This window comes from Rosa rugosa, chromosome 7 (genome assembly GCF_958449725.1).
Source record: "Rosa rugosa chromosome 7, drRosRugo1.1, whole genome shotgun sequence".
In the NCBI taxonomy this organism is placed as follows: domain Eukaryota; kingdom Viridiplantae; phylum Streptophyta; class Magnoliopsida; order Rosales; family Rosaceae; genus Rosa; species Rosa rugosa.
In genome coordinates, this window is record NC_084826.1 from 18,864,920 (window position 1) to 18,891,952 (window position 27,033).

The following is a 27,033-nucleotide window of genomic DNA, read 5'->3' on the forward strand; positions in this document are numbered from 1 at the left end:
AATGTACAACGACGAAAGTAAATTTCATCACTATACAATACACAACTTATGACGACAAAAATAAATTTCCTCGTTATAGATTATAATATGTACGACGATGAAAGTAAATTTCATCGCTATAGGTTATACAACCTACAACGACAAAAAGTTAATTTTCTCACTATAGACTATACAACCTACAACGACAAAAATAAATTTCCTCGCTATAAACCATATAACCTATATCGACAAATGTAAAGTTCCTCGTCATTGAGTACCTTTGGCGAGGAAAAGTATTCTCGTGTACAAGACACAAATAAGGAAGAAAATAAATTTCCTCGTTAAAGATTGCTTATAGTGAGGAAAGACTTCCTTGCCAAAAGATACCTACAACGACGAAAATGATTTTTCAATTTTTTTTATTATTTATAATTTCTAAATTATTTACATATCATTAGCGAGGAAATAATACTTTAGCGATGAAATTTATTTTATCGGGAAATATATTTAACGACTATTTTCTAGCCTTCAAAAATTTTCAGTGAGAAAAAAGTATGAGTTTAGGTGAGGAAAAAAATTGTAGCTAAAGAATAACAGCGAGAAAAAAATATTTTCATCGCGAAAAGGGATTGGCGAGGAAGTATTATTTTTCTCGCTGAAACTTTTCTTGACCACCCTACCTCGAGGAACTGGCGACCAAAATATTTTCCTCGCGAAAACAATACGGCGAGGAAATCTCAGTTTTCAGCGACAAATTTGTTCCTCGCAAATTAGCATTTTTGTTGTAGTGGCATCTGGTTTCATTCTTAGCAAAGATCTGCTCAGCGAACATCAAATCGTCGATCAATCCACGAGGTATGTAATGTGTAAGCCCCTGTCCCCTAATGAAGTTTCCGTAAGAGATTACAATGATTTTGATAAGGTGTGATGTGATTGTAGGGTGGATCAATCTTGGTGGGCGACTGCGGCAGTTTGAGAAGCTTCAAAAGTCCAGAGCAGTTAAAAACTTCAAAGTTTTCAGATTTTGACATGAATGAGGAAGAGAGAGAGAGAGGATCGTAGGTATTTTTTTTTTTTTGAACAATGGACATAAAGAATTTAGAGGCTCAATCTGGGAGAGAGATATGGTTGGGTGAATTCAACAACGGAGAGATATGGGTACGTTCAGCGGAGGAGATTTGTGTGGCGGAGGAAGTTAAGAAGGGGAAGGAGGGAGAAAGAGAAGGAGGAAGAGAGAGAGACGGCGGAGCTCCCGATGTCGGCGGCTTGATCGAACAAAAATTAAAATTAAAATTATTTCGACCAAAAAGAAATACAATTAATATTGTAAAATGAAGCAGATATAATGAAAATAAAAGAAAAAAGATAAAAAATGATAATTAAGGTGGACCCCATGAAGAAATTGAAATTAACAGAAAATGGGGAGAGAGAAAAAAATTAATACAATATTTAAAATAAAAATAAAAAACTGACACACCAAAGTTAAAAGCGTGGCTTTTGGTTAGTGGAGCCTGCTATAGAGAATACCCTTTTTCATTCCGTGGTTGCACCGTATCTAATGACTTTTAAATACAACCATTCGTATCCTCAAGAGCAAAAGATACAGAAAAATGACAGTGTTCTATGAGGCGTATGTTAGTAGTGAAGTAATCTCTCTCCTATGTGTTTAATTTGCAATGAATTTTCTGAATCCATTAAACATTCTCTTCTCGCGTCCCTGGACCCGTTTAGTCTAGTTTGGACTCCCATTCTCATACAAGGTGGAGTTGTCTGCTATTCAGTGCTTTGATGACTGGTTGTATAGATTTTGTGCCAGCTGGGGAGTACCATGTCTTGAAAATTGGATTTGTCTTGCTGGATTGCATTCTCACTATGGTTTATTTGGAAGGCCAGATGCAAAACCGTATAGGAACATATAATTCTTTAGATCCTCTTCTGGTTTTGCATCAAATCAAAGCTACAGTGCAATACATGTGACTCAACCATCTATTGCAAAAAAGAAGTGGTGCCCTCTTAATCAGGGTTTTATTAAAATGTGGATGGTGCTTGGTGATAAAATAATCTGGGGTTCACATCCAAAATCAATTGGCAATGGATGGAGTGACCCAAACCCTTATAAACTCATAGGCAATGTCTCATTTCCCATTTTTCCCATGTGGAATGTATATATTCTCAACACACCCCCGCACGTGTGGCGAATTTTCAAGCCATACACGTGGACAACTTTGGGTGACGTGAAGCCCGTGTGGCCGTTAGGTATGCACACGTGGGTAACCCGCTCTGATACCATGATAAAGTAATCTGGGGTTCACATCCAAAACCAATTGGCTTGTAATTGTACAGCAAACTGAAAAACTTAATTCTTCGAAGTAACCTTGGTGACTGATAATTGTACAGAAAAGATGAAGAAGATGCAATTTCTAGGGTTCTTGATCTGGTAATTTGGGAATTTCTGGTGGTAATTAAACAAAACGGAAAAAATTGTAGCGGAAAGAAGCGAGATGATCACCGGTCAGGCCGCCATGGGCTCTAATACCATGTTGTAATTCTAGGTATGAATCTAAAGGAGGAAGAAGATGAAGAAGGAAGAAAATTTTAGAGAGAAAAGATGAAGAAAATTACAATCGTATTGATACGGTAACTATTTCTATAAGGCTGAGAATTACATGATGGAAGAGTTTCAATTTTATACTAACAGAGACTTGAGACTATTCTAGCTAAACACGTGTCCACTTTTGGATTATTTCTTCATTGCCAATTATACTCTTTACATCCCCTCTCAAACTAGTGCTTGGGAAACCAAGAACTAGGTTGCAGCAGAGATATAAGTTCTTCAATGATAAGGCCTTTGGTAAAAGTGCAGAAGTTGATCAAGCAAGGAACTGCCCAGAATTTTCCTCAACCAGGAGGAATGAAAGGTAGTGCCTGACATAGCTTCATAGAACAACAAGCCTGCCTACAGTTCAATAGAGGTCTTTCAGGAGGAGTATAGAGAAGCTGCCGAGTGCCTTGTCTAAAAAATGTTTCAATTTCTTTCAATGTAACACTGTTTCCTTCCTTTTTCTTTTCAAGTGTACGATATTCATAATTGTTTCCCTTTGCCAAGGCTTGCATTTTCTCCTCAAACTTTGAACCATGCTTCAAAAGGACAGTTCCCAATCCTAGAACAGTCTCTGAGGTAATTTTTCCTTTATCTGAATTGGCCTTCTCATTGACGATTCTGTTGGAATTTCCCAAACCAATTGGCAATAGATGGAGTGGCCCAAACCCTTATGAACTCATAGGCAAGGCCCAATTTCCCATTTTTCCCATGTGGGATGTATATATTCTCAGCACTTGGGACCTGGAGGTTTTACTGCTGGTATTGGATGTGTTGCCAGAGACTATATGGGGAATGTGACTGATGATTTAATGTCCAAGGTAAATGTCAGCTCTGCATACATTGTTGAAGTTTATGCTTTATTGGAGGGTCCGATTTCTGCAAGTCAAAGGATTTTCAGTCTATTGACGTGGAAACTGACTCTGTACAGCCGTCTCGAATCCATATTCTAAAATCAACTGGGAAATCCGCCCTCTCTTGCATAGAATTTCTAGTTTAGCAGCTAGTTTCAGATCGTGTGTTTGGAGTTTCGCTCGAAGGGATGCTAATGCTTTTGCATATTGGCTTGCTTTGCAATCTAAAAGGAATGTGGATGTTGGGGACTCGATCGAACACCCTCTACGTTCTTTGCTTCATGTTCTGAAGACTAATGGACTACCTGCTCCCCCTCTTTTATGATTTGTTTTATGGCTTTTCTGTTTACTTGTTAGAACGTTGTTTTTTGGATTTTTTTTCTGGTTGTTTTCTACTGTCGTTGTTTGCAGTCTGAAATGAATATTTCTTTGCCGAAAAAGGAAGAAGTGTTTAAACAAATAGATTTTTTTTTAATTGTTAAAAAAATTGATTTTTGAATAATATATTTTATCCACTATATTTGAGGCTAGTTTGACCATAAATATTATATTGTTGTATAGTAAACATGATTTGTTACTTATCTCAAGTGGTCCAACAATGGGGTTGGAGGTTCGTGTCCTTATTGAAGCAATATTTTTGTTCAGTGTTGAACAATGAGTAATCAAAATTGACAGTGACATACAACTAGGCTAGACAAGAGTCATCACTTTAGGGAATAATTGATGAAAACAGAAGAGCAAGAACTAACATAAGTTTTGCAGTTGGATTAGACTAATCAAATTGCTGAATTAAAATTAGTTCTTCCATATATAGTTATATACCTACTTATCAACCCCAACCCTACTTTTCCGTTCACTTATGTACCTGAAAGAGAGAAGTTTATGTATTAAACTTGATTCCCATATTATATATACCTCCACAAAGAATGAAGAATACTGAAATTTTCATATCACTCTTTTTGTCAGAATGTGATTTCTAGGTGCATAAGAGAACTATAATGATAAGTTAATTTGCAAAATGAAGGATCGTCTGGTATTTGATGACTAATTAGATTGTAGGGTATTATTGATGAAAATAGAAAAGCAAGAACTAACATAAGTTTTGCAGTTGGATTAGACTAATCAAATTGCTGAATTAAGCATGATTGGTAAGCATGATGTTGTGTAGATGGTGGAGGGAGAGGTTGTTAAGACGATGGAGTCTTCTGCTGTGGAAGGACAGGTGGAAGGTGATGTGTCACCTTCTACTGCTAGTTTAGTTTAACTTTTGTTTGGGTCGCAAAAACCAGTGCTTTAGTTGAAACCATTTTATGTCCGCTTCGAGGTTTTCCTAGTTTTTGTAGAATAATGGTGCGTAGACTTCTGTTGAGTCACAAATTACTTATGCAATTGTGCCTCATAATTATGAAAATTGATTTGTCTTCCATGCTATTTTACCCTTTTTAATTCATTTCCTTTTATTTGTAGGAAACCTTGCATTGACAATAAAATGACTATTTGAGGCTTGAAATGCGGAGATTTGAAGCTAGGGGAAGAAGACACGGAGATTGGAAGAAAATTGCAAATCGACTTTTCCGGCGATTTTTCCGGCAAACTTTTCCGGCGAGCCGCCACTCATGGAGGGTCTTTTCTCCAGCAAAGGAGGACCATGGTTGTGAGAATCTCCCATCACTTGAAATTCAAATATCTCCCTACACCTTGTCCTTTTGTGACCTTGCCAATTTGGGACCATTTGGGGACAATGGTGTAAGAGCATCTCTAGCACACTTTGGGACCAAAGAGGACATACATAGCTGATCAAAGAGAGGCCAAAGATGAATTCTTCAGAATTCTTGACTCCATTCAATCATCTTCATCCTATCCAAGATCCATTTTCTCTCTAGAGAAGACACCACCATTTCCACCACTAAAACCACCACCTCCACCTCTAAAACCTCAATTTCCACCACTACAACCTCCATTTCCTCCACCATTCAACACCACAACTCACCTTAGAGATTCCAAATTTCACTTTTCTTACCAATATCAAGAGCTTGGAGCAAGGAGAAGGAGGTGACTACCACCACATCATGTTCTTGGAGACCCATCTCCACCACCTCTTCCGGCATCATCAATAGTCACCCTTTACTCCCTATCTCTTTATGTATTTGATGTTTAATAGAATGTTGAAGCTTGTGTATCTAGCTATGTGTGAGTAGTGAACTAGTTGGGGCTAGGGTTGAAAGCCCTAGCCAAACTTGCTTGTATTGATGCTTTTGTTTATAAATTGATGCAAATTCATGTTGTCATTCTCACATGCTAAGTCAATAGTTGAATGCATTACTTAGACCTAATCAATTTGAGTTATGTGTTTGCCATGACATGAAGTTTTTCCTAGAGATTGATTACGTTTAGGCAAAAAGGGAGCATGAAAGCACACCATGTGTGCATGTGAGGGTAGTGAGCTAAAATCACCTAGAGATAGGATTGGTTTGCTTGCTTGGTTACCTAAACTCTAGGCTTTATGCATTTGGGGGCAAAGGATTGAGACCTATCCGGTAATTAAATTTGTCTCTAGGTAGTTAGCTCTAGACTTATCCGGTTAGAGTTAATAAAATGAAAGGGGTTTAAGCCTTAGTAGTCCTATCCGGATGCTAAGAGGGTAGTTGGACAATTAGCTTTGCATCTTTCATATTCAATTGCTTTAATGCTTGCAAGGGAGGCAAAAGGTGAAACCCGATGCCCTAACTCTCATCCATTTGATAACAACTTGTTTGGTTTAGCTTAGTTTATATTACTTGCTTTCATTGTTTCAATTTGAATAGAAACCAATCTCAAAATCAAAATCAAATCTCTACACACCATCTTGCATACACTCACCATGAACTTTGGTTCACTTGTGAGCCTTTGTTTGTGATTGTACATTTGCATATTCTTCTAGTTTTTCCTTAGGTTTTCCCTAGCTAGGAAAGGATTTACTAATCCTCGTGGGTTCGACATCCTTACTTAAATCCTCTATTCTATAACTTGTATCTCTTGCACTTGAGGGTGGCTTCAATGCTAACAACTTCCTAAAAGGTGGGTGTACTGGGGACTTTTCGGGATTTTATTCTTCTAGAATAGGGTTTTAGGAAGGTTTTCTGAGGAACGATTCTTTCTGTCGACCCCATAGGGGTGTTTCGTTTTTATACTGCTTGCTGAACTTAATGAAAGGGCTGACCTATTTCGATCAAAAAAAAAAATTTGCTGAATTAAAATTAGTTCTTCCATATATACCTACTTATCAACCCCAACCCTACTTTTCCGTTCACTTATGTACCTTCAACAAGAAAGAGAGAAGTTTATGTATTAAACCTGATCCCCATATTATACCCTCCTGGTAACGTTATATCAAGGACCAAAATATCGAGTTTCGAGGAAATATCGATGGTCCCGGAAACGGAAATTTCAACGGAAATATCGAGGATATATCGATTTCGGTAAATAATCAAGAAAAATGATGGAAATTTAAAGAAAAACATGGAAATTTTAAATGAAACTTTTAGATATGTTTATTTAATCAATTATCTACTATATTTCAAAAAAAAAAATTCTTGAATAAGTGTTATTATATAGTGAGCTACAATAATCTAAGGTGAAATATTATATGTAGGATCACTGACAAGTAAAGATTTACTTTAAACATCTCAATTTTTTTTCTATAGCTGAAAAACTCAATTACTCTCTATATACATTTTTTGTACATAATAAAATGCATATTCAAATATAGAGTAAAATTTTAAAAAGTCGTTGTAAATTTTTGAATGGCTGATAAATCTAAAATAGTCATAAATTTTGAAAATTGGTTATTGATTAAATATTTCTATATTCGTAAAAAACAGAGTTGATAGTTTATATCATATATAGATAAGTCACAAAATATAAACCAAGTGGAGGAGTAACAAGGATGGCTAAGTCATCTATTTGTTTCTTAGCCAAGCAGGGTTCGAATCCCAGTCTTGTTGGCCTGTAATTGCATTTTTGATTGAAGTTTACGTGGGAGAGAGATATGGAAGGAGCACGTGGGAGAGAAATAAAGGACACGTGGCAGGTATGTGGACGAGTGGTAGGAATATTCTCTAAAATCTCGTACATATCGAGCAATTTCGGGAAATATCGATAATTTCGTGCGAAATTAATTGGTAAGTGAAAGATATATCGGGACATGAAAAAAACAAAATTTTCACTGAAATTTCGGTGATTTTTTCGATTTTTTAGTCCTTGCGTTATATATACCTCCATAAAGAATGAAGAGTACTGAAATTTTCATATTACTCTTCTTGTCAGAATGTGATTTCTAGGTGCATAAGAGAACTATAATGATAAGTTAATTTGGAAAATGAAGGGTCGTCTGGTATTTGATGACTAGTTAGATTGTACAAGATTCTTCATATGGTTGCTTTGTGACCAAGTCTTTTGATTGGCTTTCTGATAATTATCAATGGTTAATTGTTGCTTAACCCAAAAAAATTTCATTATATATTATTGCTTTTTTGTAGGTCATATGTTTGCAGAAACATTGTTACAGGTTTAGGAATTGAAGGGAGGAGGGACGACTGAGGAGTGAGGACTGATCGAAAATTCGTATGAGATCGATATATGTTAAAGCTAGCTAGCTTGGTAGGTATCACGTACGTATTAAATGGTAATTAAGCTCACAAATCACAAATACGAACAAAATATAACGACTTGGAATCACTAAACATTCAAGATGACAAGATTCCACGACCAGCCGAATTATTGGGCCAAGAATTCCACAGTGGAAGTCAACTGAATGGTAGAACAATAATGAGAACCTTAATCCTTCTCTTAACTTGGATACCAATACCAATGACCACGAAAAAAAAGAATAAAAAAGAATAATATAATATTGTATAATATACGAGTTGTTTAAATGTTTACAACTATTTTACCGATGTCAAATTAACTGAATATACAAAAGATTGTATGACTCGTTATTAGTATGTATACGTGATTTTTATGCAACTTCCAATTTCTAGAGTCGTGAAACTCACAATATATATTTCTTCTTTAAATAATAATATGGACTTGAGGTTAAGCTTCTCAACTTGACTGAGTTCCAAACCGTATTTCAATCTCTTTTAATACTATCTAAGAGCCAACAAGATCATTCCTTTAATTAAAAACCTCGATCATGAACACGTACTGATTAACATTCTATGAGCAACTCTATCACAATCTCTTGTTTTGAAGAGAAACTTAGAAATATTGCATGAGCCAAGAGACTTCAAGACAAGACTCTCTAATGTTGATGAGATTTACTGCCTTTAAGGAATCCGACTCCACAATTAACGCATTGAACAGCCGTTAATAGCAAATTGAAGCCTGCTAGCTTTCAAACCTAGAAGTTCTGTAGATATACCGGAAAGAGTATCACATTAGTAGGTCCTCATGATATATGCTTTATTAATAGTAGACCAAAGATCTCATCAGTGTAGCCATATCCATATTTAACTTGTAGTCCTAGACCAGAAAACGTTCTCCTCAATCTGTAAAGAAATATACTTCCAATTTTGTATTCTTTTTCTTTTTCCGGAAAAGATCGAATAACAACATTTTGGACAAATTAAAGGTCAGTGTTAGTTTCAAGACATGGAGACTTGAGATGGAGTAGGTTTTTGCAAGAAAAGCATATGCCTGCGGCTCTCATTCAGATTCGTATATATTCACATCTGTTCGTTCATACCATTTATTGCAGGTCCTCAAATTGACTCTCCTTTTTGACTCAAAAATGGAAGTTCATTAATTTTGTCCAGAGGAAGTTTCGTTTGTTCTGCTCAACAATCACTACATGACATAACATTATCCAAGTAGCTACGTCCTCGAATCCAATTAATATTGATAATCTAGAAGAAGTACCCTTCTTATGTTGGTAGTCAAGAACAGAAAGAGGCTCACTCCGTTTCACATTTCTGTTGGAAAATTGGAGTTGTGGGACTGTATCCCAAGAGATTACACGTTTTCCGATGAAGTTGATGAACTGTTGATTGGCAACTGTGTACTCGGAACATACACACCTAAGCTACGTATCTTGAAATTGGCTCTCCATCGCTCTTTTTCTTTTTCTTTTGACTTGGCTGAATGCCAAAAGAGGAAGGTTTTTCTTCTTCTTTACTTTGGATACGGAAAGTGGAAGGTTAAAAGGTAAAAAGAAATTCCTTTTTTTTTTTTTTTGGGAGAGAAAAAAGAAACTCCTTTGTGCAAAATCCGATCAATAAGTTTGACCATGCAGTCCAAAATTCAATCCAACCCATTCTAAGGGCAGTTGTTTGACATCACTTAAAAAAGACTCTAAGATGTGGCAGGCTGAGAATAATTCAATATTAAATTAGTATAATCTTAGTCGCACTATTGAACCTAAAATATGTGCCTAAAGGCTAATTTAGGATTGCTGCAAATTTTAAAAAAAAAAAAATTGTTGTTGCTGTGCTGTGAGAATAATCAGTTGTGAATTAAAACCGTTTCGTGTTTGGTAAACAATATTTTTAAAAATGCTTTCAGTACATAACACAACTTCAGAGCGTGTTTTGATCGAAAGCAATTTCTAAAAGTAACATTTGGGTTGCTTCTAAAATCTGCTGCTAGTGACTTATAATTTTTAATTAAAGCTGTTTTTTTATTTAATAACCAAATACAATAAAATCTAAAATTTTAGACAAAAACTGATTTTTTTTTTTTAAAATGCGAAGCGATCCCAAATAGGGCCTAACACTTTAATAATTTAAAAATTAATTCATCCAACCATCAAAATTGTTATAATCTCAACCATTGAATTTGGTACATGTGATTAAAATTTACTTTTCTTTAAAAAAATTTCCATAATTGAGCGGGACTATCTATCAACAAATTCTCACTTTTTTTTTTTACCACTGATAGTAAATACAACATATATTTGATATTTGAATCAAATCGATCAATCCAAACTTTCCTTATTTTTGACGATCCGACTCCTTGGAGAATATAAATTGAAACTACAAGTTCATAAGCTAGTATTCTAATAAGGCAATTTTTTTTTTTAACTTTTTGGTTCAAGTCATTGTTTCTGAAAATAGTTATTTTGTAATTGTAATATAATGAAAATTATGAGAAAACAGTTTCTAGGAGAGGCATGAAGACCTTTAAAATGAAGACTTCGTGAGGAATTTCTAATCAACAGTTGTAAAATCCACTTTTCGATCACATTTTGACAAATCGATCGTTAGATGTTTAGATCTTCATGAGTACATCATTTCTGCATATTTCCAACCAAATAAAAAGTTGATATAACCCTTTCAAAAAAAAAAAAAGTTGATATGACATTCGTAATCATGATTTATCATTTATGGACATGAAAGATTCAAGGTGGACAAAAAAATTTCAAAGAGGATCTACTCATTGAGACCTAAACATCTAACGGTTGAATTGTACGTCGAGATGTGATAAAAAAGTGAGTCTCACAACTGTTGATTTGGAAGTTTGCATAGAGTCTTCATTTTAAAGGTCCTCATTAGAGTCTCACCCATTAGTTTCGTAAACCCCGCACCACTCTATATAATTATAGAGCATCACTTTCAAAATTCACCACCGGCCCGGCTGCCCCTCGCTATCTATTTTATTAAAAAGAAAAATAGACTACGAAAGTAAGAGTGAACTTATTATAAAGACCTTTTACTCAATAAAGATGGTCAACTAATATTAAGATGGTCAAATTTCATAAAAATTATTATTTTAATTTTTTTTTTTGCTTTAATTACGTGAGAAGAAAATTTGAATCTAATACCTCTATCCTCACAAAAGAGAAATAAGGCCAATAAAGAAAGATATGTTTGCAAATTTACGAAGAGATACATATAAAATTAAAAAGAAGAAAATTGATGCCGATCAGATGCTTTTTTGGTTTTCTTATTAACATTCCCGAGATGCTCATGTATACATTTGACTCGGATAAAAAAGGGCTTCAAAGGGGGTCCCAAATCCAAATTTTGCTCTATGCTACTTCTTCCGTGTTCATTTCATCTCTTTGATCATTGCCCACAACTTTCTCCTTTGACTGCCCAACCTGCCTTTGAATAGATTAGTATTAACCATCACCAATTATATAAAGACCAGTCCACTCTCTCTGGTCAATATATTAGCCGCATCCTCTTACCACCACAACCCCCAAAGAGTACTTCTTCCTCCTTCACTCCCTCAATTAATTTCCTTCTGCACATTCATGGCTGAAGACATTGAAGTTCCTCAGTATTTCGTATGCCCGATCTCCCTTCAGATCATGACCGACCCTGTAACAGCTATTACAGGCATCACATACAACCGAGACAGCATCGAGCACTGGCTATTCCACGCCAAGAACACCACCTGCCCCGTAACCAAACAGCCGCTCCCCAAAGACTCCGAGTTAACCCCGAATCACACGTTACGCCGGTTGATCCAGGCGTGGTGCACGGACAATGCCTCTAAAGGCGTGGATCGAATTCCAACTCCGAAACCGCCTCTCAGCAAGGCCCAAGTCGTGAAGCTGCTCAAGGACTTTCCGGACCCGCAGTTCCAGCTAAAAATCATTAGAAAACTGGAGCTGCTCGCTACCGAAAACGAAGGTAACCTAAAGTACATGGCGGAAGCCGGTGTGGCTAAAACCATGCTGTTATTCATCGTAACATGTTATAAAAATGGTAGGGTAGATGGTCTGGAAGAAGCTCTCAGCGTGCTTCACTTTGTTCGGATTTCACCCGAAGAATTAAATCATCTTTTGTTAGAGAACAATCAGATCATGGACTCGTTGACGTGGGTTTTGAGCCGTGAAATGGAGAACCAAATCGAGGTGAACACCCACGTCATGTTGGTGCTGAAATCCATAATTCAGAAGGTCAGTTCAAGCGTGCTAGAAACCCTCAATCCTGAATTTTTCAGGAACATTTTAGGCGTTTTGAGAAATGGTGCCGTTACACAACAAGGCACCAATGCGGCTTTACAAGTGATGCTAGACACTTGTCGCTGTGGAAGCAATCGGATCAAAATGGTGGAATCCGGCGCAGTTTATGAGCTCGTTGAGCTCGAATTGGGTGGTGCAGTTCAGGAAAAGAAAACAACTGAGCTCGTTTTGGGGATACTGTTCCATTTGTGTTCTTGTGCCGCAGGGAGAGCTCAGTTTCTTAGTCATAAAGCAAGCATATTTGTCGTGTCCGAGAGGATCTTGAAGGGTTCACAGGCGGCCGACGACCGAGCTGTTCTGATCCTTTACTTGATAAGCAAGTACTCTGGAAATAAGATGGTACTTCAGGAAATGTTGGAGTTTGGAACAGTGAAGAAGCTTATAACGCTGATCCAAGTCGATTGTGCTCCATATTTGAAAGAAAAGGCAAGGGAAATTCTTAGTTTACATTCCAGTGAGTGGAAGAACTCTCCTTGTTTTCCTCGCAGCTCAGTCACAGGTCATGATATATATTGATGGTAACTGACCAAGAAAATTATGCTTAATTATCTTTAATTAGATTTATATTCATATGTGAAAAACAGAAAAAAAAATCAACTTAAAAATAAATTTGTTTACGGTTAGATTTACATTTACTGGTTTTTGAGCATAATTTTTTTTGTTAAAATTAATATTATTGTATTGATCTTCATATATATTTATTTAAACGGTTTATTATTTACTAAACGAAATTATGTAAACAAACAAATTGAATGAATGAAAGGAGGAGGATGAGCACTTCTGGCAATAATACCGTGTTGTAGCAAACGGTCTATCAGTCTATGACTTTAGTTTAATATTTAAGGCAATTATTAAATCTAACCCATATTATATTTGCATTGTTTAGGACTGCTGGGATTGCCCAATGACGAATATGGCCAACTGTGGACTTAATCTTTTATTTTTGGCTTTGAAACATTCTTCATCTAGAATCTTAGAAATCATTAGAAACATTAATTGCTTATCGATCCGGAGAAATGTGAAAAATCAAATTACATTATTCTCATGGTAATAAGTCTTTGATTAAAAAAAAATTAATTACACATATTTTAGTAAGAAAATCTAAAAATTCATTTGACTCATTAATTAATTTTCGTACCAAAGAAGAAATGTGAAAATGGAAATCAGATTATTTTCTGAAAATTAATGGCAGATTCAAAATTTCTTTCAGGCATGCGCCAGCTTGTTTTAGTTGATCAAATTGTTAGTCTAAACAAATCAATTCATGCATGGAAGTGATGGAACACCTTACCTCTTCTTTTTGTTTTTGGTCATGAACAGCGTCCTTTAATTACCTCTATTGGCATAGGAACATCAAAAGAATAATTGAAAAGCAGGAAAATGTCATGTGTAAGAAGAGGTAGAGAGGACACTTGGATAGAAGCATTTTAACTAGATCGGTGCATCGATCGGTTCGAACCAATAACAGGCATTACTGTTTTCAGAATCAAATTTTGAAATTAAGCTACCAACTATCAAATCAAATTTTTTTTATATTATTTGTTAAGTTTTACCATTATTTTGGTATTTCATGTTTCCGTTTACAGATTTTACGGGTTCTATTTTGTCAGAAAGTAAAACAAAATGCAGCTGTTTTTTTAATTATAACATGATTCAAATTAGATAAAAGACCATGCTTCATGAGCATCATCTTTTTTTAACTTCTAAGAGTAGCATATCTTATTAACTATACAAGATTACAAGGCAATCCTTGATGAAATAACATAAGCTTGTTAGACTTCTGGAGTATCATCCCTTGTTACCTATAATAAAATATAAAAAAAAAAAAAAAATTTAAACTAATAAGCATGAGATATATCGTTTTCCACCAAACACAAAATTTTCTTTGGTTTCCAAATATGGCACAGCATCGGTTCATAAGCATCTAGAAAGATGTTTTAAGGTAAGAAAGACATGAATTTATTTTAGCACATAAAAAGTGCCCTAACTAAAAGAATGACTCTTCGTATATCATCTTCATGTATTTAAAAATATGATGTGGCGCTAAAATTGCCTAATAATACTAGGGTTGTTGGATGCCTTGGAATACTATTTTTGAGGCGCCAATATCGCCTAATACTCATTATTTAACAAAAAATTGTTAGACCAATATCTAACCACTACCTAAGATCGAGATCATGGGTTCGAGTCATCATGGAGGTAGAAGTGAAATTCTTTAATCCTCTTAATAAAAAAATTAAAAAAACAATGTCACAGCAATTGCCATATTATGTGGTACAAGTACAACAAAATAAGGTCTTTTTAGCATTATTCTAACTAAAAACACATATACTGGTCACATTTGCCACATACTTGCTAATTAGTGCATGTACTTGTGCTTACCGGAATTAAATAGTTTAACACCATAACTCGTTCATGAGAAACACACTAACTCATCTATTTACTTTACTAATACTCAAATCAAATTTTATTCGTGAAAATTTATGTGGTTATGTTAGAACAGTTTGAGCCATTCTCTCTCTCTCTCTCTCTCTCTCTCTCTCTCTCTCTCTCTCTCTCTCTCTCTCTCTCTCTCTCTCTCTCTCTCTCTCTAAGATAAAAAATACGTAAAACTTGGTCAGCAAGTATGGTTGTTCTACTCTGACTCTCTCTTACTTAGATCTTTAGCTCCTCCATAATTTCTTTCCATAGGAAATACATTCCTTAGATTTATGCATAAAAAAAATCTTGAACCTGCAGTATGATGCAGGGTCTTCTAAAAGTGAAACAAACCGTAGATGTGCCTTTGGTTGATTCTATGTGGATAGACCTCGATCTATAGAGTTGACGTACGATCGAATCAGTTGAGAATAATTAAAGACTAGTGATCGATGTGGTAGGCCGCGAGTTGTGGGATTTACCCATTTTCGATTTACTTGTCCAGAACGTTTTGGTAAAAAAAAAATGAATTACTACTCTTAAGTACAACATCAGAAGCTTTATTTGCTGAAAAACCTATATATTATTCTTTCATTAACTTCGTCTTCAATTTGATCTATTAAATATAGCTTTATATGAATTGCATTTGTTCTGGAAAGTCAACTCCAATACAACAATAGCCAAATACGAAGATTTCAAAACACCATGTGGATGTTATGTAAATTTTGAGGTCATATATTAAAAGGCAATTTCTCAAACTGAAGCTTTAGGCACAATGTGATGAGCATTTAGCATATACCAGCTATCTTATCTTCGCTTTTAGATTTGCGAAACGTGAGCCAAAGTGGAACTAGAACTGTCCAGATGGATCGTAAACCCACTACATGTTTTCTTTGATAACGAAACCCCACTATACATGTTTTCAAAAGCACCCAGCTGCCAAAGTACATGTTTTCAACTGTCTGTGGACTTGAAATTAATCCATTCAGTTTTTAGTTGAAATTTGAAACTACCATAGTGTTGCATTTACATTGACGAAAGAATGAACATATATATCTCTCTCCGGCCGGTGTATTCTGCTTTTTCAATCTGAAATGACATTGTTATTGTGTGAAATGATGTACTTGGGGAAATACCTAATTCAGGTACATTGCACGGAAATTTTAACATCTGAGTTAAATGTAAATCACACACACAACACACATATGTATATCAGGACCCTTCTAGTTGAAAGTATTTGCAATAAACCCAGAAAATAAGAAGCTCAACTATATTGCATTTCAAGGTCACGATTACAAAATGAACCTAATGCTGAATTTATACTAGAAGAAGGAGCAGATAAGAGACACGTGTCACAAAAGTAGAGGACATAACGTAACTAATTACTAACAACGCATTAGACTAATTAAGCTGGTAATTAGACTAATTAAGCTGACAGCAAATTAACTTATTCTTAGTGAAAGAAAAGAGCTGAGGCAGCAAAAATCCATCACTTCTAACACCCCCCTCAGCTTGATGGTTGGGTGACAAGCATCAAGCTGCCACAAAATTACTTGTGCTGAGGAGAACATAGCCCTTTGGTAAATAGATCAGCAAGTTGCTCCTGAGAGATGTGACAAATTGAAGCCTGAGAGCACCAGCTTTAACTTGAACACGAGTAAAATGAACGTCTACCTCAATGTGCTTGAGCTTGGAGTGATATACTGTTGGTAAATATGTTGGTCTAATTGCTATATTTATAAGAAAATCAAGAAACATTTATGCAGATAAATCTAACCAAAATAAAACCGATAAAAGTTAGAAAAACCTTAAATAATATGGTCGAGTCTAGAACTTGGTTCTATGTCCTTAAGACGAAATTGCCTCCTCATCGGTGCTTAAAGGTTTTAATGGCAAACGTCTCCCAGGATACAACGACCTTCTTCTTGTGGTAGTAGCACTCCAAACCTCAAGAACAGCGAACTTAGATTGTGTATGAACTCTCTCTTGAAAAGACTCAATTGGTTTTCAAGACATTAGGAAATACTCATATGTAGAAGGAGAGGAGGAAAGATGAATTCAAGAAGTTCTTTTCAGAATATGGTGTAGCAAGTGTTTTATAGATGTAAGGTGACTTTTTGAGGAGAGATGACTTTTCACCAAAAGTTATCTTTTGTGATCAGCCATGACTTCTCATTGCATAGTCATTTACATTTATTCAACTTCACACACTTTCACTATATTATTCATCCACAAATTATGGAAAATAAATAATTTAATATTAAATTTTCCAACAATCCCCCACATGGATGAAATAATTAGTTAGAAAGGAAAATTTCAAAAGACGACGCGCGCGGACATATGAGAGAGTTCGGTTGAAATGATATCGCATTGGGATAGGTAGCTTTTGGCTTTGAACCTTCCGTAGTGAAATACCATCGGATTTACTAGCTAATTAGTGAACGTGATGTCTTGAACTATTCAGCCATTTATGTAAACCAAGACAATGGTATTCACACAATATCTTTTCATACACATCTAGTTCTACGGTTGTGTCCTTCCGGCCATGGACAACACCCGGTATTCATGAGTGCTCTAGAGAATCCAGCCTTCAAAATTCTCATAGAAACGGCCTCATTTCACACTCATATAGGTGGCTTCCTATGAAGAGTATCATTCTATACCCCACTTGAAAATTCAAGCTATAGGAACCATTAAAAGCAAAGCTTATCCTAACTCATTTATGCATTGTTTCATCATCATAGGATATGGGAATGAGATTTATCTCCACAATGCTTACTTCAAAGTCATCCACCATTTAGTTGTCCCTTTGAACCTAGATCTTGGGATCTCCAATCAACTAGGTTGGGTATCCATGATGGCGACTTTATGATTTAGGCTTATATCCCATTCCTTTCGATGATCAACTTACTCTCTTGTCAAACTTCGATTCAAATAATTGGGCCCACTTGTTTGACCATAACTCTATTGCAAATCAAATTCAATATATGAATTAATTTCATTGGAGAGTAGTTGTTACCAAGTCAAGTCTTCAATTCACCAATTGGTTGAGACTTACTACTTGAGTTGGCTAAGATTCATTTAGCTTAATTTAGCCACACCCCCACATTTCTAAGCAATTTATAGGAAAGTCTTTCATTTTTCCAAACCTTACGGGGTATCTCATTATAAAAGATGATTCGAATAAATGGTGCGAAGAAACATTTCATAAGTTTAGGGTGCTTATAAAATTTTCAGTAGATGGTTATAATCCTCATCACCAAATTCATCATCATTTTGTTTGTTCAAATATACATTTGTTTGTAGAGATAGATGGGTGACCAACCCCCACAATTCTCTCATTGAAGAGCGGAAACTTATTTCAATGGAGTGACCTTCTTGCACATCCATTTGAACCCTCAAAACATAGCACTGTGCCACTGTACATGTATCCAAAAAGGATTTTGGTTCATGGAAACAACAAACGTTGAAACGATGGACATCCATGTAAAATAATTACTATGATCTCAAAGGTTCTTATCTCCCTCTTATCATGATAATTATATTAACTATCAATCAGCCTTCATTTAAATTGTAACCAATTAAATCAACCACAAGATATAAGCTTGCAGAAACATCTGTAGTGGACATATATCTTCCGTTAAAAAAAATGATCTGATAATATTCTATTGCAGCAAATTAATCATGAGACTCAGAAATGCATGATGACGGTTAGTATCTCAATTCAAAAGACCTCAAATTTCAAACGTATAAAGGCAATGGCAGTTATCTTTTGAACCTTATGCCCAAAAACCACCATGGATTTCCAGAGATAACAAGACAGAGCCATTCAATTCAAAAGGGTACTAAAATGCAGACCATGCAATTCATATCAGCATATATATAAAATATTGCACATCGATTATAGTCTTTTGAACTGCATATTCCATAACCGCTTATATAACTAAAGATATCATACATAAATATAGAATCATATCCAGTTAGCATCTGCATATAAATTACGTACTATAATTTATCAAGGATTGCAGCAACTCATACAATTAGTTTCTAATTAATTATTAACTAATCAAGCAATCAAGTATCAGGTCATGCAACCATGCATGAAACATTGAATCGTGTAGTGATTCTCTAATCTACTTAATTAACCACAAGTATTATAGATCTAAATTAGCACAAATCATATATACTCCGTCTCGTGCATACCTTTTTGTTCTAACGTTTTAGACGAACATGATCAGGAGATCTACTACAATCAAACTCATAAGAAAAGTTAGATCAAACTTAAAACATAGCAATTAAATCAAACTAACAATACAAATTTCGTCTTAAGATTGTTGGTAAATATGTTGGTCTAATTGCTATATTTATAAGAAAATCAAGAAACATTTATGCAGATAAATCTAACCAAAATAAAACCGATAAAAGTTAGAAAAACCTTAAATAATATGGTCGAGTCTAGAACTTGGTTCTATGTCCTTAAGACGAAATTGCCTCCTCATCGGTGCTTAAAGGTTTTAATGGCAAACGTCTCCCAGGATACAACGACCTTCTTCTTGTGGTAGTAGCACTCCAAACCTCAAGAACAGCGAACTTAGATTGTGTATGAACTCTCTCTTGAAAAGACTCAATTGGTTTTCAAGACATTAGGAAATACTCATATGTAGAAGGAGAGGAGGAAAGATGAATTCAAGAAGTTCTTTTCAGAATATGGTGTAGCAAGTGTTTTATAGATGTAAGGTGACTTTTTGAGGAGAGATGACTTTTCACCAAAAGTTATCTTTTGTGATCAGCCATGACTTCTCATTGCATAGTCATTTACATTTATTCAACTTCACACACTTTCACTATATTATTCATCCACAAATTATGGAAAATAAATAATTTAATATTAAATTTTCCAACATATACAGGATTAGTGGCTAAAGCAAGAGCAGAAATGTTGTCACAATGAAGTGTGGGAACCTCTGAAAGTTCAATGCGTAAGTCATGGAGCAGATGAGTGAGCCATTTTAGTTCAGAAGCTGTATCTGCCATACTTCTATACTCGGCTTCTGTGGAGGATCTAGACACTGCGGTTTGTTTCTTACTGCACCAGGAAATGGGGGAGTGATCAAGAAAAATGACAAATCCCGTGGTAGACTTTCTGTCATTGGGATCTCCGGCCCAGTCTGCATCGCAAAAAGCATGAAGAGAAGCAGATTGGATAGGTTGAACATTCTTCCTGAAACAAATGCCAACATCAAGGGTACCCTTAATGTATCTAATAATTCGTCTAGCAGCGATGAGATGATCTTCTGTAGGGTTATGCAGGAATTGGCACACAGAATTAACACTGAAGGCTATGTCAGGCCTCGTAAATGTAAGATATTGCAAGCATCCGACCATGCTTCTAAAATGAGAGATAAGATGAGAATCAAGTGGCTTGCCAATATCTTTCATTAACTACTCCAGATTGACAAGGTGTGACATGAGAATTGCAGTCATCAAGGCCTGCTTTATGAAGGAGATCCACTGCATATTTGTGCTGAGAAAGGAACATATCACCATTCTGCAAATACTTAATTTCAAGACCAAGAAAGAAGTGCAGTTTTCCCAGATCCATCATGTCAAATTCAAGCTTCAGTGAATCTTTGATTTCCTGAATAAGCATTTCACAATTGCCAGTTAGAATTATATCATCTACATAGAGTAGAAGATATGCTTTTAAGCTTCCAGTGACCTTAATAAACAAACTAGGATCAGCATAGGATGACATAAAGCCAATGGAGGGCAGAAAAGTGGTGAATCTCTCATTCCAAGCCCTAGGAGCTTGTTTCAAACCATAAAGAGATTTGTTGAGTTTGCAAACCAAGGAAGAACCAGTAGGACATTCAAAGCCTCCCGGCTGTGACATGTAGACCTCCTCAATCAACTTACCATGTAAGAAAGCATTTTTCACATCCATTTGGTGAAGATTCCATCCTGAGTGAGCAGCTAAGGCTAGAATCAACCTAACAGTTGTATGTCTCATAACTGGGGAGAAGGTTTCATCATAATCCACCCCATATTCCTGGTTAAATCCCCTAGCAACAAGTCTAGCTTTATGCCTTGCAATGGTGCCATCTGCATGTCTCTTGATTTTAAAAATCCATTTGCATGAAACAAGGTTTTTATTGGGAGGTAAGGGAACCAAGGTCCAATTAAGTTTCTTGCTTCATCAGGGCATCATATTCTTCTTGCATTGCAGCTTTCCACACTGGAACATTGAGAGCAGCTTTATATGAACATGGTTCAAAGTTAGAAGGATCAGTACTAGGGTTGATCATAATGGAGAGAAAGCACTTTTTCTTAATGATGCCTCTCTTACTTCTTGTAACCATAGGATGCTCGTTGTCTACTGTAGATAGGCCTGTGATTGGATGAAGTACATTAGCATCAGAGATCTGAGATGACGGTCTTGATGGGGAGCACTCAAGTATGACTGAGATTGCTCCTCCCCCGGGCTGAGTATGAACAGTAAGAGCACCATTGTCTTCTTGAAAAAGGACCTCAGTGTGTGCATTTGGACTAAAAGCTTCAGGCAAATAAGATTCAGTAGTGGTAGCAGATGAATTAATAACTGGATCATTGTCAACAAACTGACAAAATTGAGAATCAGTCATAGAGTCAATGTTGTGAGCAGTAGTAGTATCAAATGGCTGAACTAAGACCTGTGAAGGATCAACTGAAGAGACAGCATCAACATGAATATTAGTGGCAGCAGTAGGGAATTGAGATAGAGACTGACCTGCTTGAGTAGATGGTAAGATGGACACAGATGCTGGCACAATGGTCTGTGAGGAGATCTGAGTAAGAGGAGCACAAGGCATAGAACTTGCAGAGGCAATTGAAAAAGCAGGTCCAGCTTGTTGAGTCTTCAACGATGCATATGGGAAGCAGCTTTCCTCAAAAAAGACATGCCTGGAAATAATGTTTCTTTTGGAAGCAGGAGAGTAACAAATATAACCCTTGTATCCAGCAGCAAACCCCAGAAAAACACACCTCATAGTTTTAGGCTGTAACTTATTATGTTTTGGAGAACATATAAGTGGATAACAAGCACAGCCAAACACCCTAATTAAATCTAAAGCAGGTTGAGACTGATACAACTTTTCATAGGGTGATGACATGCATAGAGTAGGTGTAGGCATTCTATTTATAAGAAAAGTGGATATTGCACAAGCATGGTACCAGAATTGGGGAGGTAAGGAAGCAGTTTGTAAGAGAGTCACAGCTGTTTCTCTTATATGTCTATTTTTCCGCTCAGATATACCATTTTGCTCTGGGGTATAGGGACAAGAGACTTGATGAACCATTCCATTATCACTCAAAAACTGTTTAAACCTTGCATTGACATATTCTCCTTCTCCATCACTTCTAAGACACTTAATTTTGGTAGAGAATTGTGTTGAAACAAAAGCACAGAAGGATTGATAATATGGGAAAACTTCATTTTTATTTCTCATGGGAAACATCCATGTATATCTGGTACAGTCATCAATGAATAGCACAAAGTACTTAAAGCCATCAATAGACACATAAGGTGATGGCCCCCAAACATCTGAATAGACCAGATCAAAAGGCTTCTGAGACCTAGTGTGAGAAGTTGGAAAAGGTAATTTCTGGAATTTACCTAACAAACATGCCTCACAAAGACTAGACTCAGAATCAGCTATACTATGAATATTACATTTATTCAGCATTTCCCTAACTATCTCATTTGAAGGATGCCCAAACCTCTGATGCCACAAGGAGTTCTTGACCAGTTTTCCAATAAAAGCTGCATGATTGCCAGAATGCTGTGAGTTGGAAGTAGTATCAGCTGCTGCAGATTGAAGTTGTAGTGGCAAATCAAAGGGAATGGGGTACAGTCCTTGCTTACTCATACCCTTGAACAGGACCTTGCCCAGCACCTTGTCCTGTATCACACACATAAATTCATCAAACCATATGAACAATTATTTTGCTTACACAACTGATAAATGGATAGTAAATGAGCTGCAAGTTCAGGGATAAGAAGTATGTTTTTCAGTTTAAGCAATCCCAGCATTGCATTACCAGTGTGAGTGATTTTGAGCTGTGAACCATTACCAATTGAAACAGTGTCATTGGAAGGGTACTGAACAAGGTTGGTGAGCAGTTGATCATTGCTTGTCATGTGATTTGTAGCTCCTGTGTCAGCAAGCCAGAATTGAGGTGCTTGATTTGTTGCAGCCATTCCGGCAGTGGGAGTGTTGACATCAGCTTCATTATCCTGTTGTTGTTGACCTGGGAAGCCTATAATGTAATAGCATCTATCAGCTTTGTGTCCAGGTTTTCCACAATATTGACAACCTGCTGCATTGGGGCCATTGAATTGATTAATGCCTTGAAAGTTGGAGAGAGTCCTGCATGTTCTTGCAACATGGCCAACTTTGTTGCACAATTGGCATATGATATTACTGTTGTTATTTCCATTGTTGCCACTATTGAAGTTAGTTCTTGGAAAATGTTGATGTCTAAAGTTCAGCGGTAGCTGAACCTTGGTTAACGCTGATCCGATGGGCGGACCGCTACTTATGGTATTCAGAGCTTCTGTTACCTATCAAGTAAAATACAGAGGGCGTTAGAGGGAGACCGCGTTGGGCGGTATTCTCTTCTCCGATGCCCAAGTTAGTCAATGTATTTATGTTGACAAAGTAACAGTAGGTAAGTAGTAAATGCATAATTGATGAGGAGAGAGGAGAGAACCTTTTATGGGTGAGGAGGGAGCTGATCTTCTCCATGTTTTCGATGTGGGACTGATATGCTTCAGTTCCCAGCTTCTGGAGCTTCTGATGCTATCTTGGCGCGGCGCGTGGCGGCGCGTCAGCGGTGATCTGGGGGTAAGCCGGGGCTCAGGCGGTAGCCTGCTTGGCTGTGTTCCCGTAGGTCACTCCTTTGACGGGTTTTGAGCGGTAGCATGAGCGTGGCTCATTATAGCTAATTATGCTTGCAAATGCCTATGTAAGTACAAGTCCCCCAAGTCCCTAGTCAACGAGGGCCATCTTGGTTGAGGAGTTACCTAGCGGTTCGAAGCGTTACTTCCGCTAGACTTGCAAAAACATAATTAGCGTCAGTGCGTTGTCAACCATGGACTTACTGAGCAAACGCTTTATACCCTTTCGGGTGGGCCCCTGCTAGGCCCCCCAGGGAGTCCCTGTGAGCCCCCGAAAATTTTGTTTAATTTTTAAAAGGTAATTTTCGCCAATAAGATTTTTCTGCAAGGTGATTTAAGTGGAGGAAATGACTTTGTAGATTATTTTGGTCTCGAGATCACGATTTGGACCTTATAATCTGAGTTTGGGCCAAAGTCTTCCTTTTGGGCCTAAAAGATTGCCAAGTGTTAACGAGATAAAAGATTGTCGGAGTTATTTTACAAAGAGATGAATTCATCTTTAGAGATTAACAATTAAATAATCATCCAACTAAAAACATCGAATAGTCATGCTAAGGATCCATCATGGCCCTAACAAAGGTTCTAGCTACTTACAGTAATAACAAAAGCAATGATCATAATGAAAAACATAAAATAAACTTAAGAAGGGAAAAAAAAGATGAAAGTATGTTGAAGATGGCAGCTTCCAACTCTACGGGACTCCAGAATCTTCACTCCAACAAAATCCTCCTCTGCTTGCCTAAGCTTTTTCTCTTTATTTGGCTCAATTCCCAATTTGAATAGGCATTATTGATCCTCCTTTGACTTGGACCTTCAACCATGATGATGTGGCACCCCAAAAATTCCCAAAAATATACATTGAACCTTTAAGACATCTATGATACTACCAGAATTTTCTGCGCACAGTTAGGCTCCAACACATGAGCTTGTAGAAAGACGTTGCAAATTCCCGTCCAACTTGAACTGCCTTCACTTGAACTTCCATATCTCTCTCTAGAAATATCGAAATCACGAACCGTAAAATTCTCCAGAAACTAGATATTTAGGACTTTCCATGCATATATGACTTATTCTCTAATTTGTCCTAGATCAGTACAGTTTAATCTTCAAATTGGCTGTTCTACAGAGGCTGCTTCAGAATTCTGGGACTGCTAAGCCTCTTTCAATCCTTTCTGGTTCTATTGCTTATATTTGCTCGTTGAACCTACAAAACAACAAACTAAGTAAAATCGAACTAAATTGCATGAAAATACAATAATAATCCAAGGTTTAAAGATATAAAAATATAGGAAATAATGGTTACATCAAATACCCTAAACTTGGACTATGCTTGTCCTCAAGCAAACAAACTAAAGCAATGACTAACTAGGACAACATACAAGTATAAAAAAAAGGTTCCTAATCCTTCCAGTCACCTTAGAGAATCAATCTCAAAATTATAGCATCCAAATAACAACCATGAAAGCAGGTCCATGAGAACTTTCAATCGAGTGCTAATAAAATCTTATATCATCTATGCTTGTGTAGACAGCCATAAATCAATATAAATTTCCACAACCTAACTAGACACATGAAAATCAGCTTCAACTCCAAATCTCACCGATGTCACTCACAATGAAGCACTCAAATTTTCTAGGTAATTCTATTCACTCCTGTTTATGTGAGACGAATGATATATCACAGCAACAAATAGCTCACATAAAAATTAAGATAGAAAGGCACTTTCTGAAAAATTAAATAAAGGAATGATCTCATGCAAAACATTAACAAAAGATTGATGTCCAAACCTAAATTGATGCTTATCTTATTCATTAGCGCTTATAAAGATCCAATTCATGTTATCATTCTAGGTGTAGGAACAAACTAAAACACAACTAAACAGAAATATTAATTTTTTTAGAGTTGAATTTCAGTATTTTTCTGCTAAGCTACTCTACCACATGTGAAGCTTAAAAATAAATAAAAAATCTAAATCCTTCCCCCCAAACTTAAGTGAGACATTGTTCTGTTGAAATTATTAACTAGAAGTAATGCATCAAACAAGTAAGGGAAGAAGAACAAAAAGTAAAGAAAAGTAAAAAAACAAAGATTGAGTTTAGAGCTCCCTGGATGTAGACGAAGGGGAAGAAAGAAGACCAAGCCATGCTCCATGATAAAGTAATTTGGTTTTCGCATCCAAAACCAATTGGCAATGGATGGAGTGGCTCAAATCCTTATAAACCCATAGGCAAGGTCCCATTTTTCCCATGTGGGATGTATATATTCTCAACACACCCCTGCACGTGTGGCGAATTTTCAAGCCATACACGTGGACAACTTTGGGTGACGTGGAGCCTGTGTGGCCGTGAGGCATGCACACGTGGGTAACCCGCTCTGATACCATGATAAAGTAATCTGGGGTTCACATCTAAAACCAATTGGCAATGGATGGAGTGGCCCAAACCCTTATAAACCCATAGGCAATGTCCATTTTTCTCATGTGGGATGTATATATTCTCAACACGCCCCCGCACGTGTGGCGAATTTTCAAGCCATACACGTGGACAACTTTGGGTAACGTGGAGCCCGTGTGGCCGCGAGGCATGCACACGTGGGATAACCTGCTCTGATACCATGATAAAGTAATTTGGGGTTCACATCCAAAACCAATTGACAATGGATGGAGTGGCCCAAACCCTTGTAAACCCATAGGCAAGGTCCCATTTTTCCTCCAAACTGCTACGAATCGTCATGGTTGTTGAAAAAGATAAATCCTGGATCGGACAGCGAAGACGAGGTTATTTGGCCAAAATTTGTCAGGGCTCATTGAGTCTTGTAGCTCTCATCAGTCCACATGAAATCGATATAAAATAAGCCCAAATCGGACACTTCTGTCTCAAGTTACAGTTTGCTCACCTCTGAGCACAGCTGGAACAGATTCTGTGATCCCTTGCTGGAAATTGCTGCTTCTCACCATGGTTTCCTCCAAAAAATGCACTACAAGAGAAAATGTCATCGGCGACAACCAAAAGTTGTCGTAAAAAGTCTAAATTTCTCGCTGAATTGAAAATGCGACGACTTTGGGTTGTCGCAACCAGTTGTCGCCTTATGTGTTTTACTGATTGTCAAAAGCGACGAAATTACATGGTTGTCGCTTTTTCAATATGCAACGCAATTGGTTCCTCGCATATCACAAATTGCGAGACACATATGTGTGTTACCAAAAACTATATGCGAGACTTTATATTTGTTATTATTTTTAATATACGAGGCTTTGTTTACGTTGCATATTCCATATGCGGGGCTTGTATATTTGTTG

The 27,033-nt window shown here is 36.6% G+C and overlaps 1 protein-coding gene across 1 annotated transcript; it reads left to right on the plus strand.

Moving 5' to 3' along the window:
- The first annotated feature begins 11,560 nt into the window (after positions 1-11,560).
- On the plus strand, positions 11,561-13,159 carry LOC133722348 (E3 ubiquitin-protein ligase PUB24-like). The gene has a single exon (XM_062149237.1). It carries the CDS (start codon positions 11,666-11,668, stop codon positions 12,896-12,898), a length of 1,233 nt encoding a protein of 410 aa, XP_062005221.1. The 5' UTR covers positions 11,561-11,665; the 3' UTR covers positions 12,899-13,159.
- Positions 13,160-27,033: the final 13,874 nt, after the last annotated feature.

Bases quoted from the DNA above. Each gene is read 5' to 3' on its own strand.
- LOC133722348 (XM_062149237.1), top strand. From the start codon at position 11,666: ATGGCTGAAGACATTGAAGTTCCTCAGTATTTCGTATGCCCGATCTCC.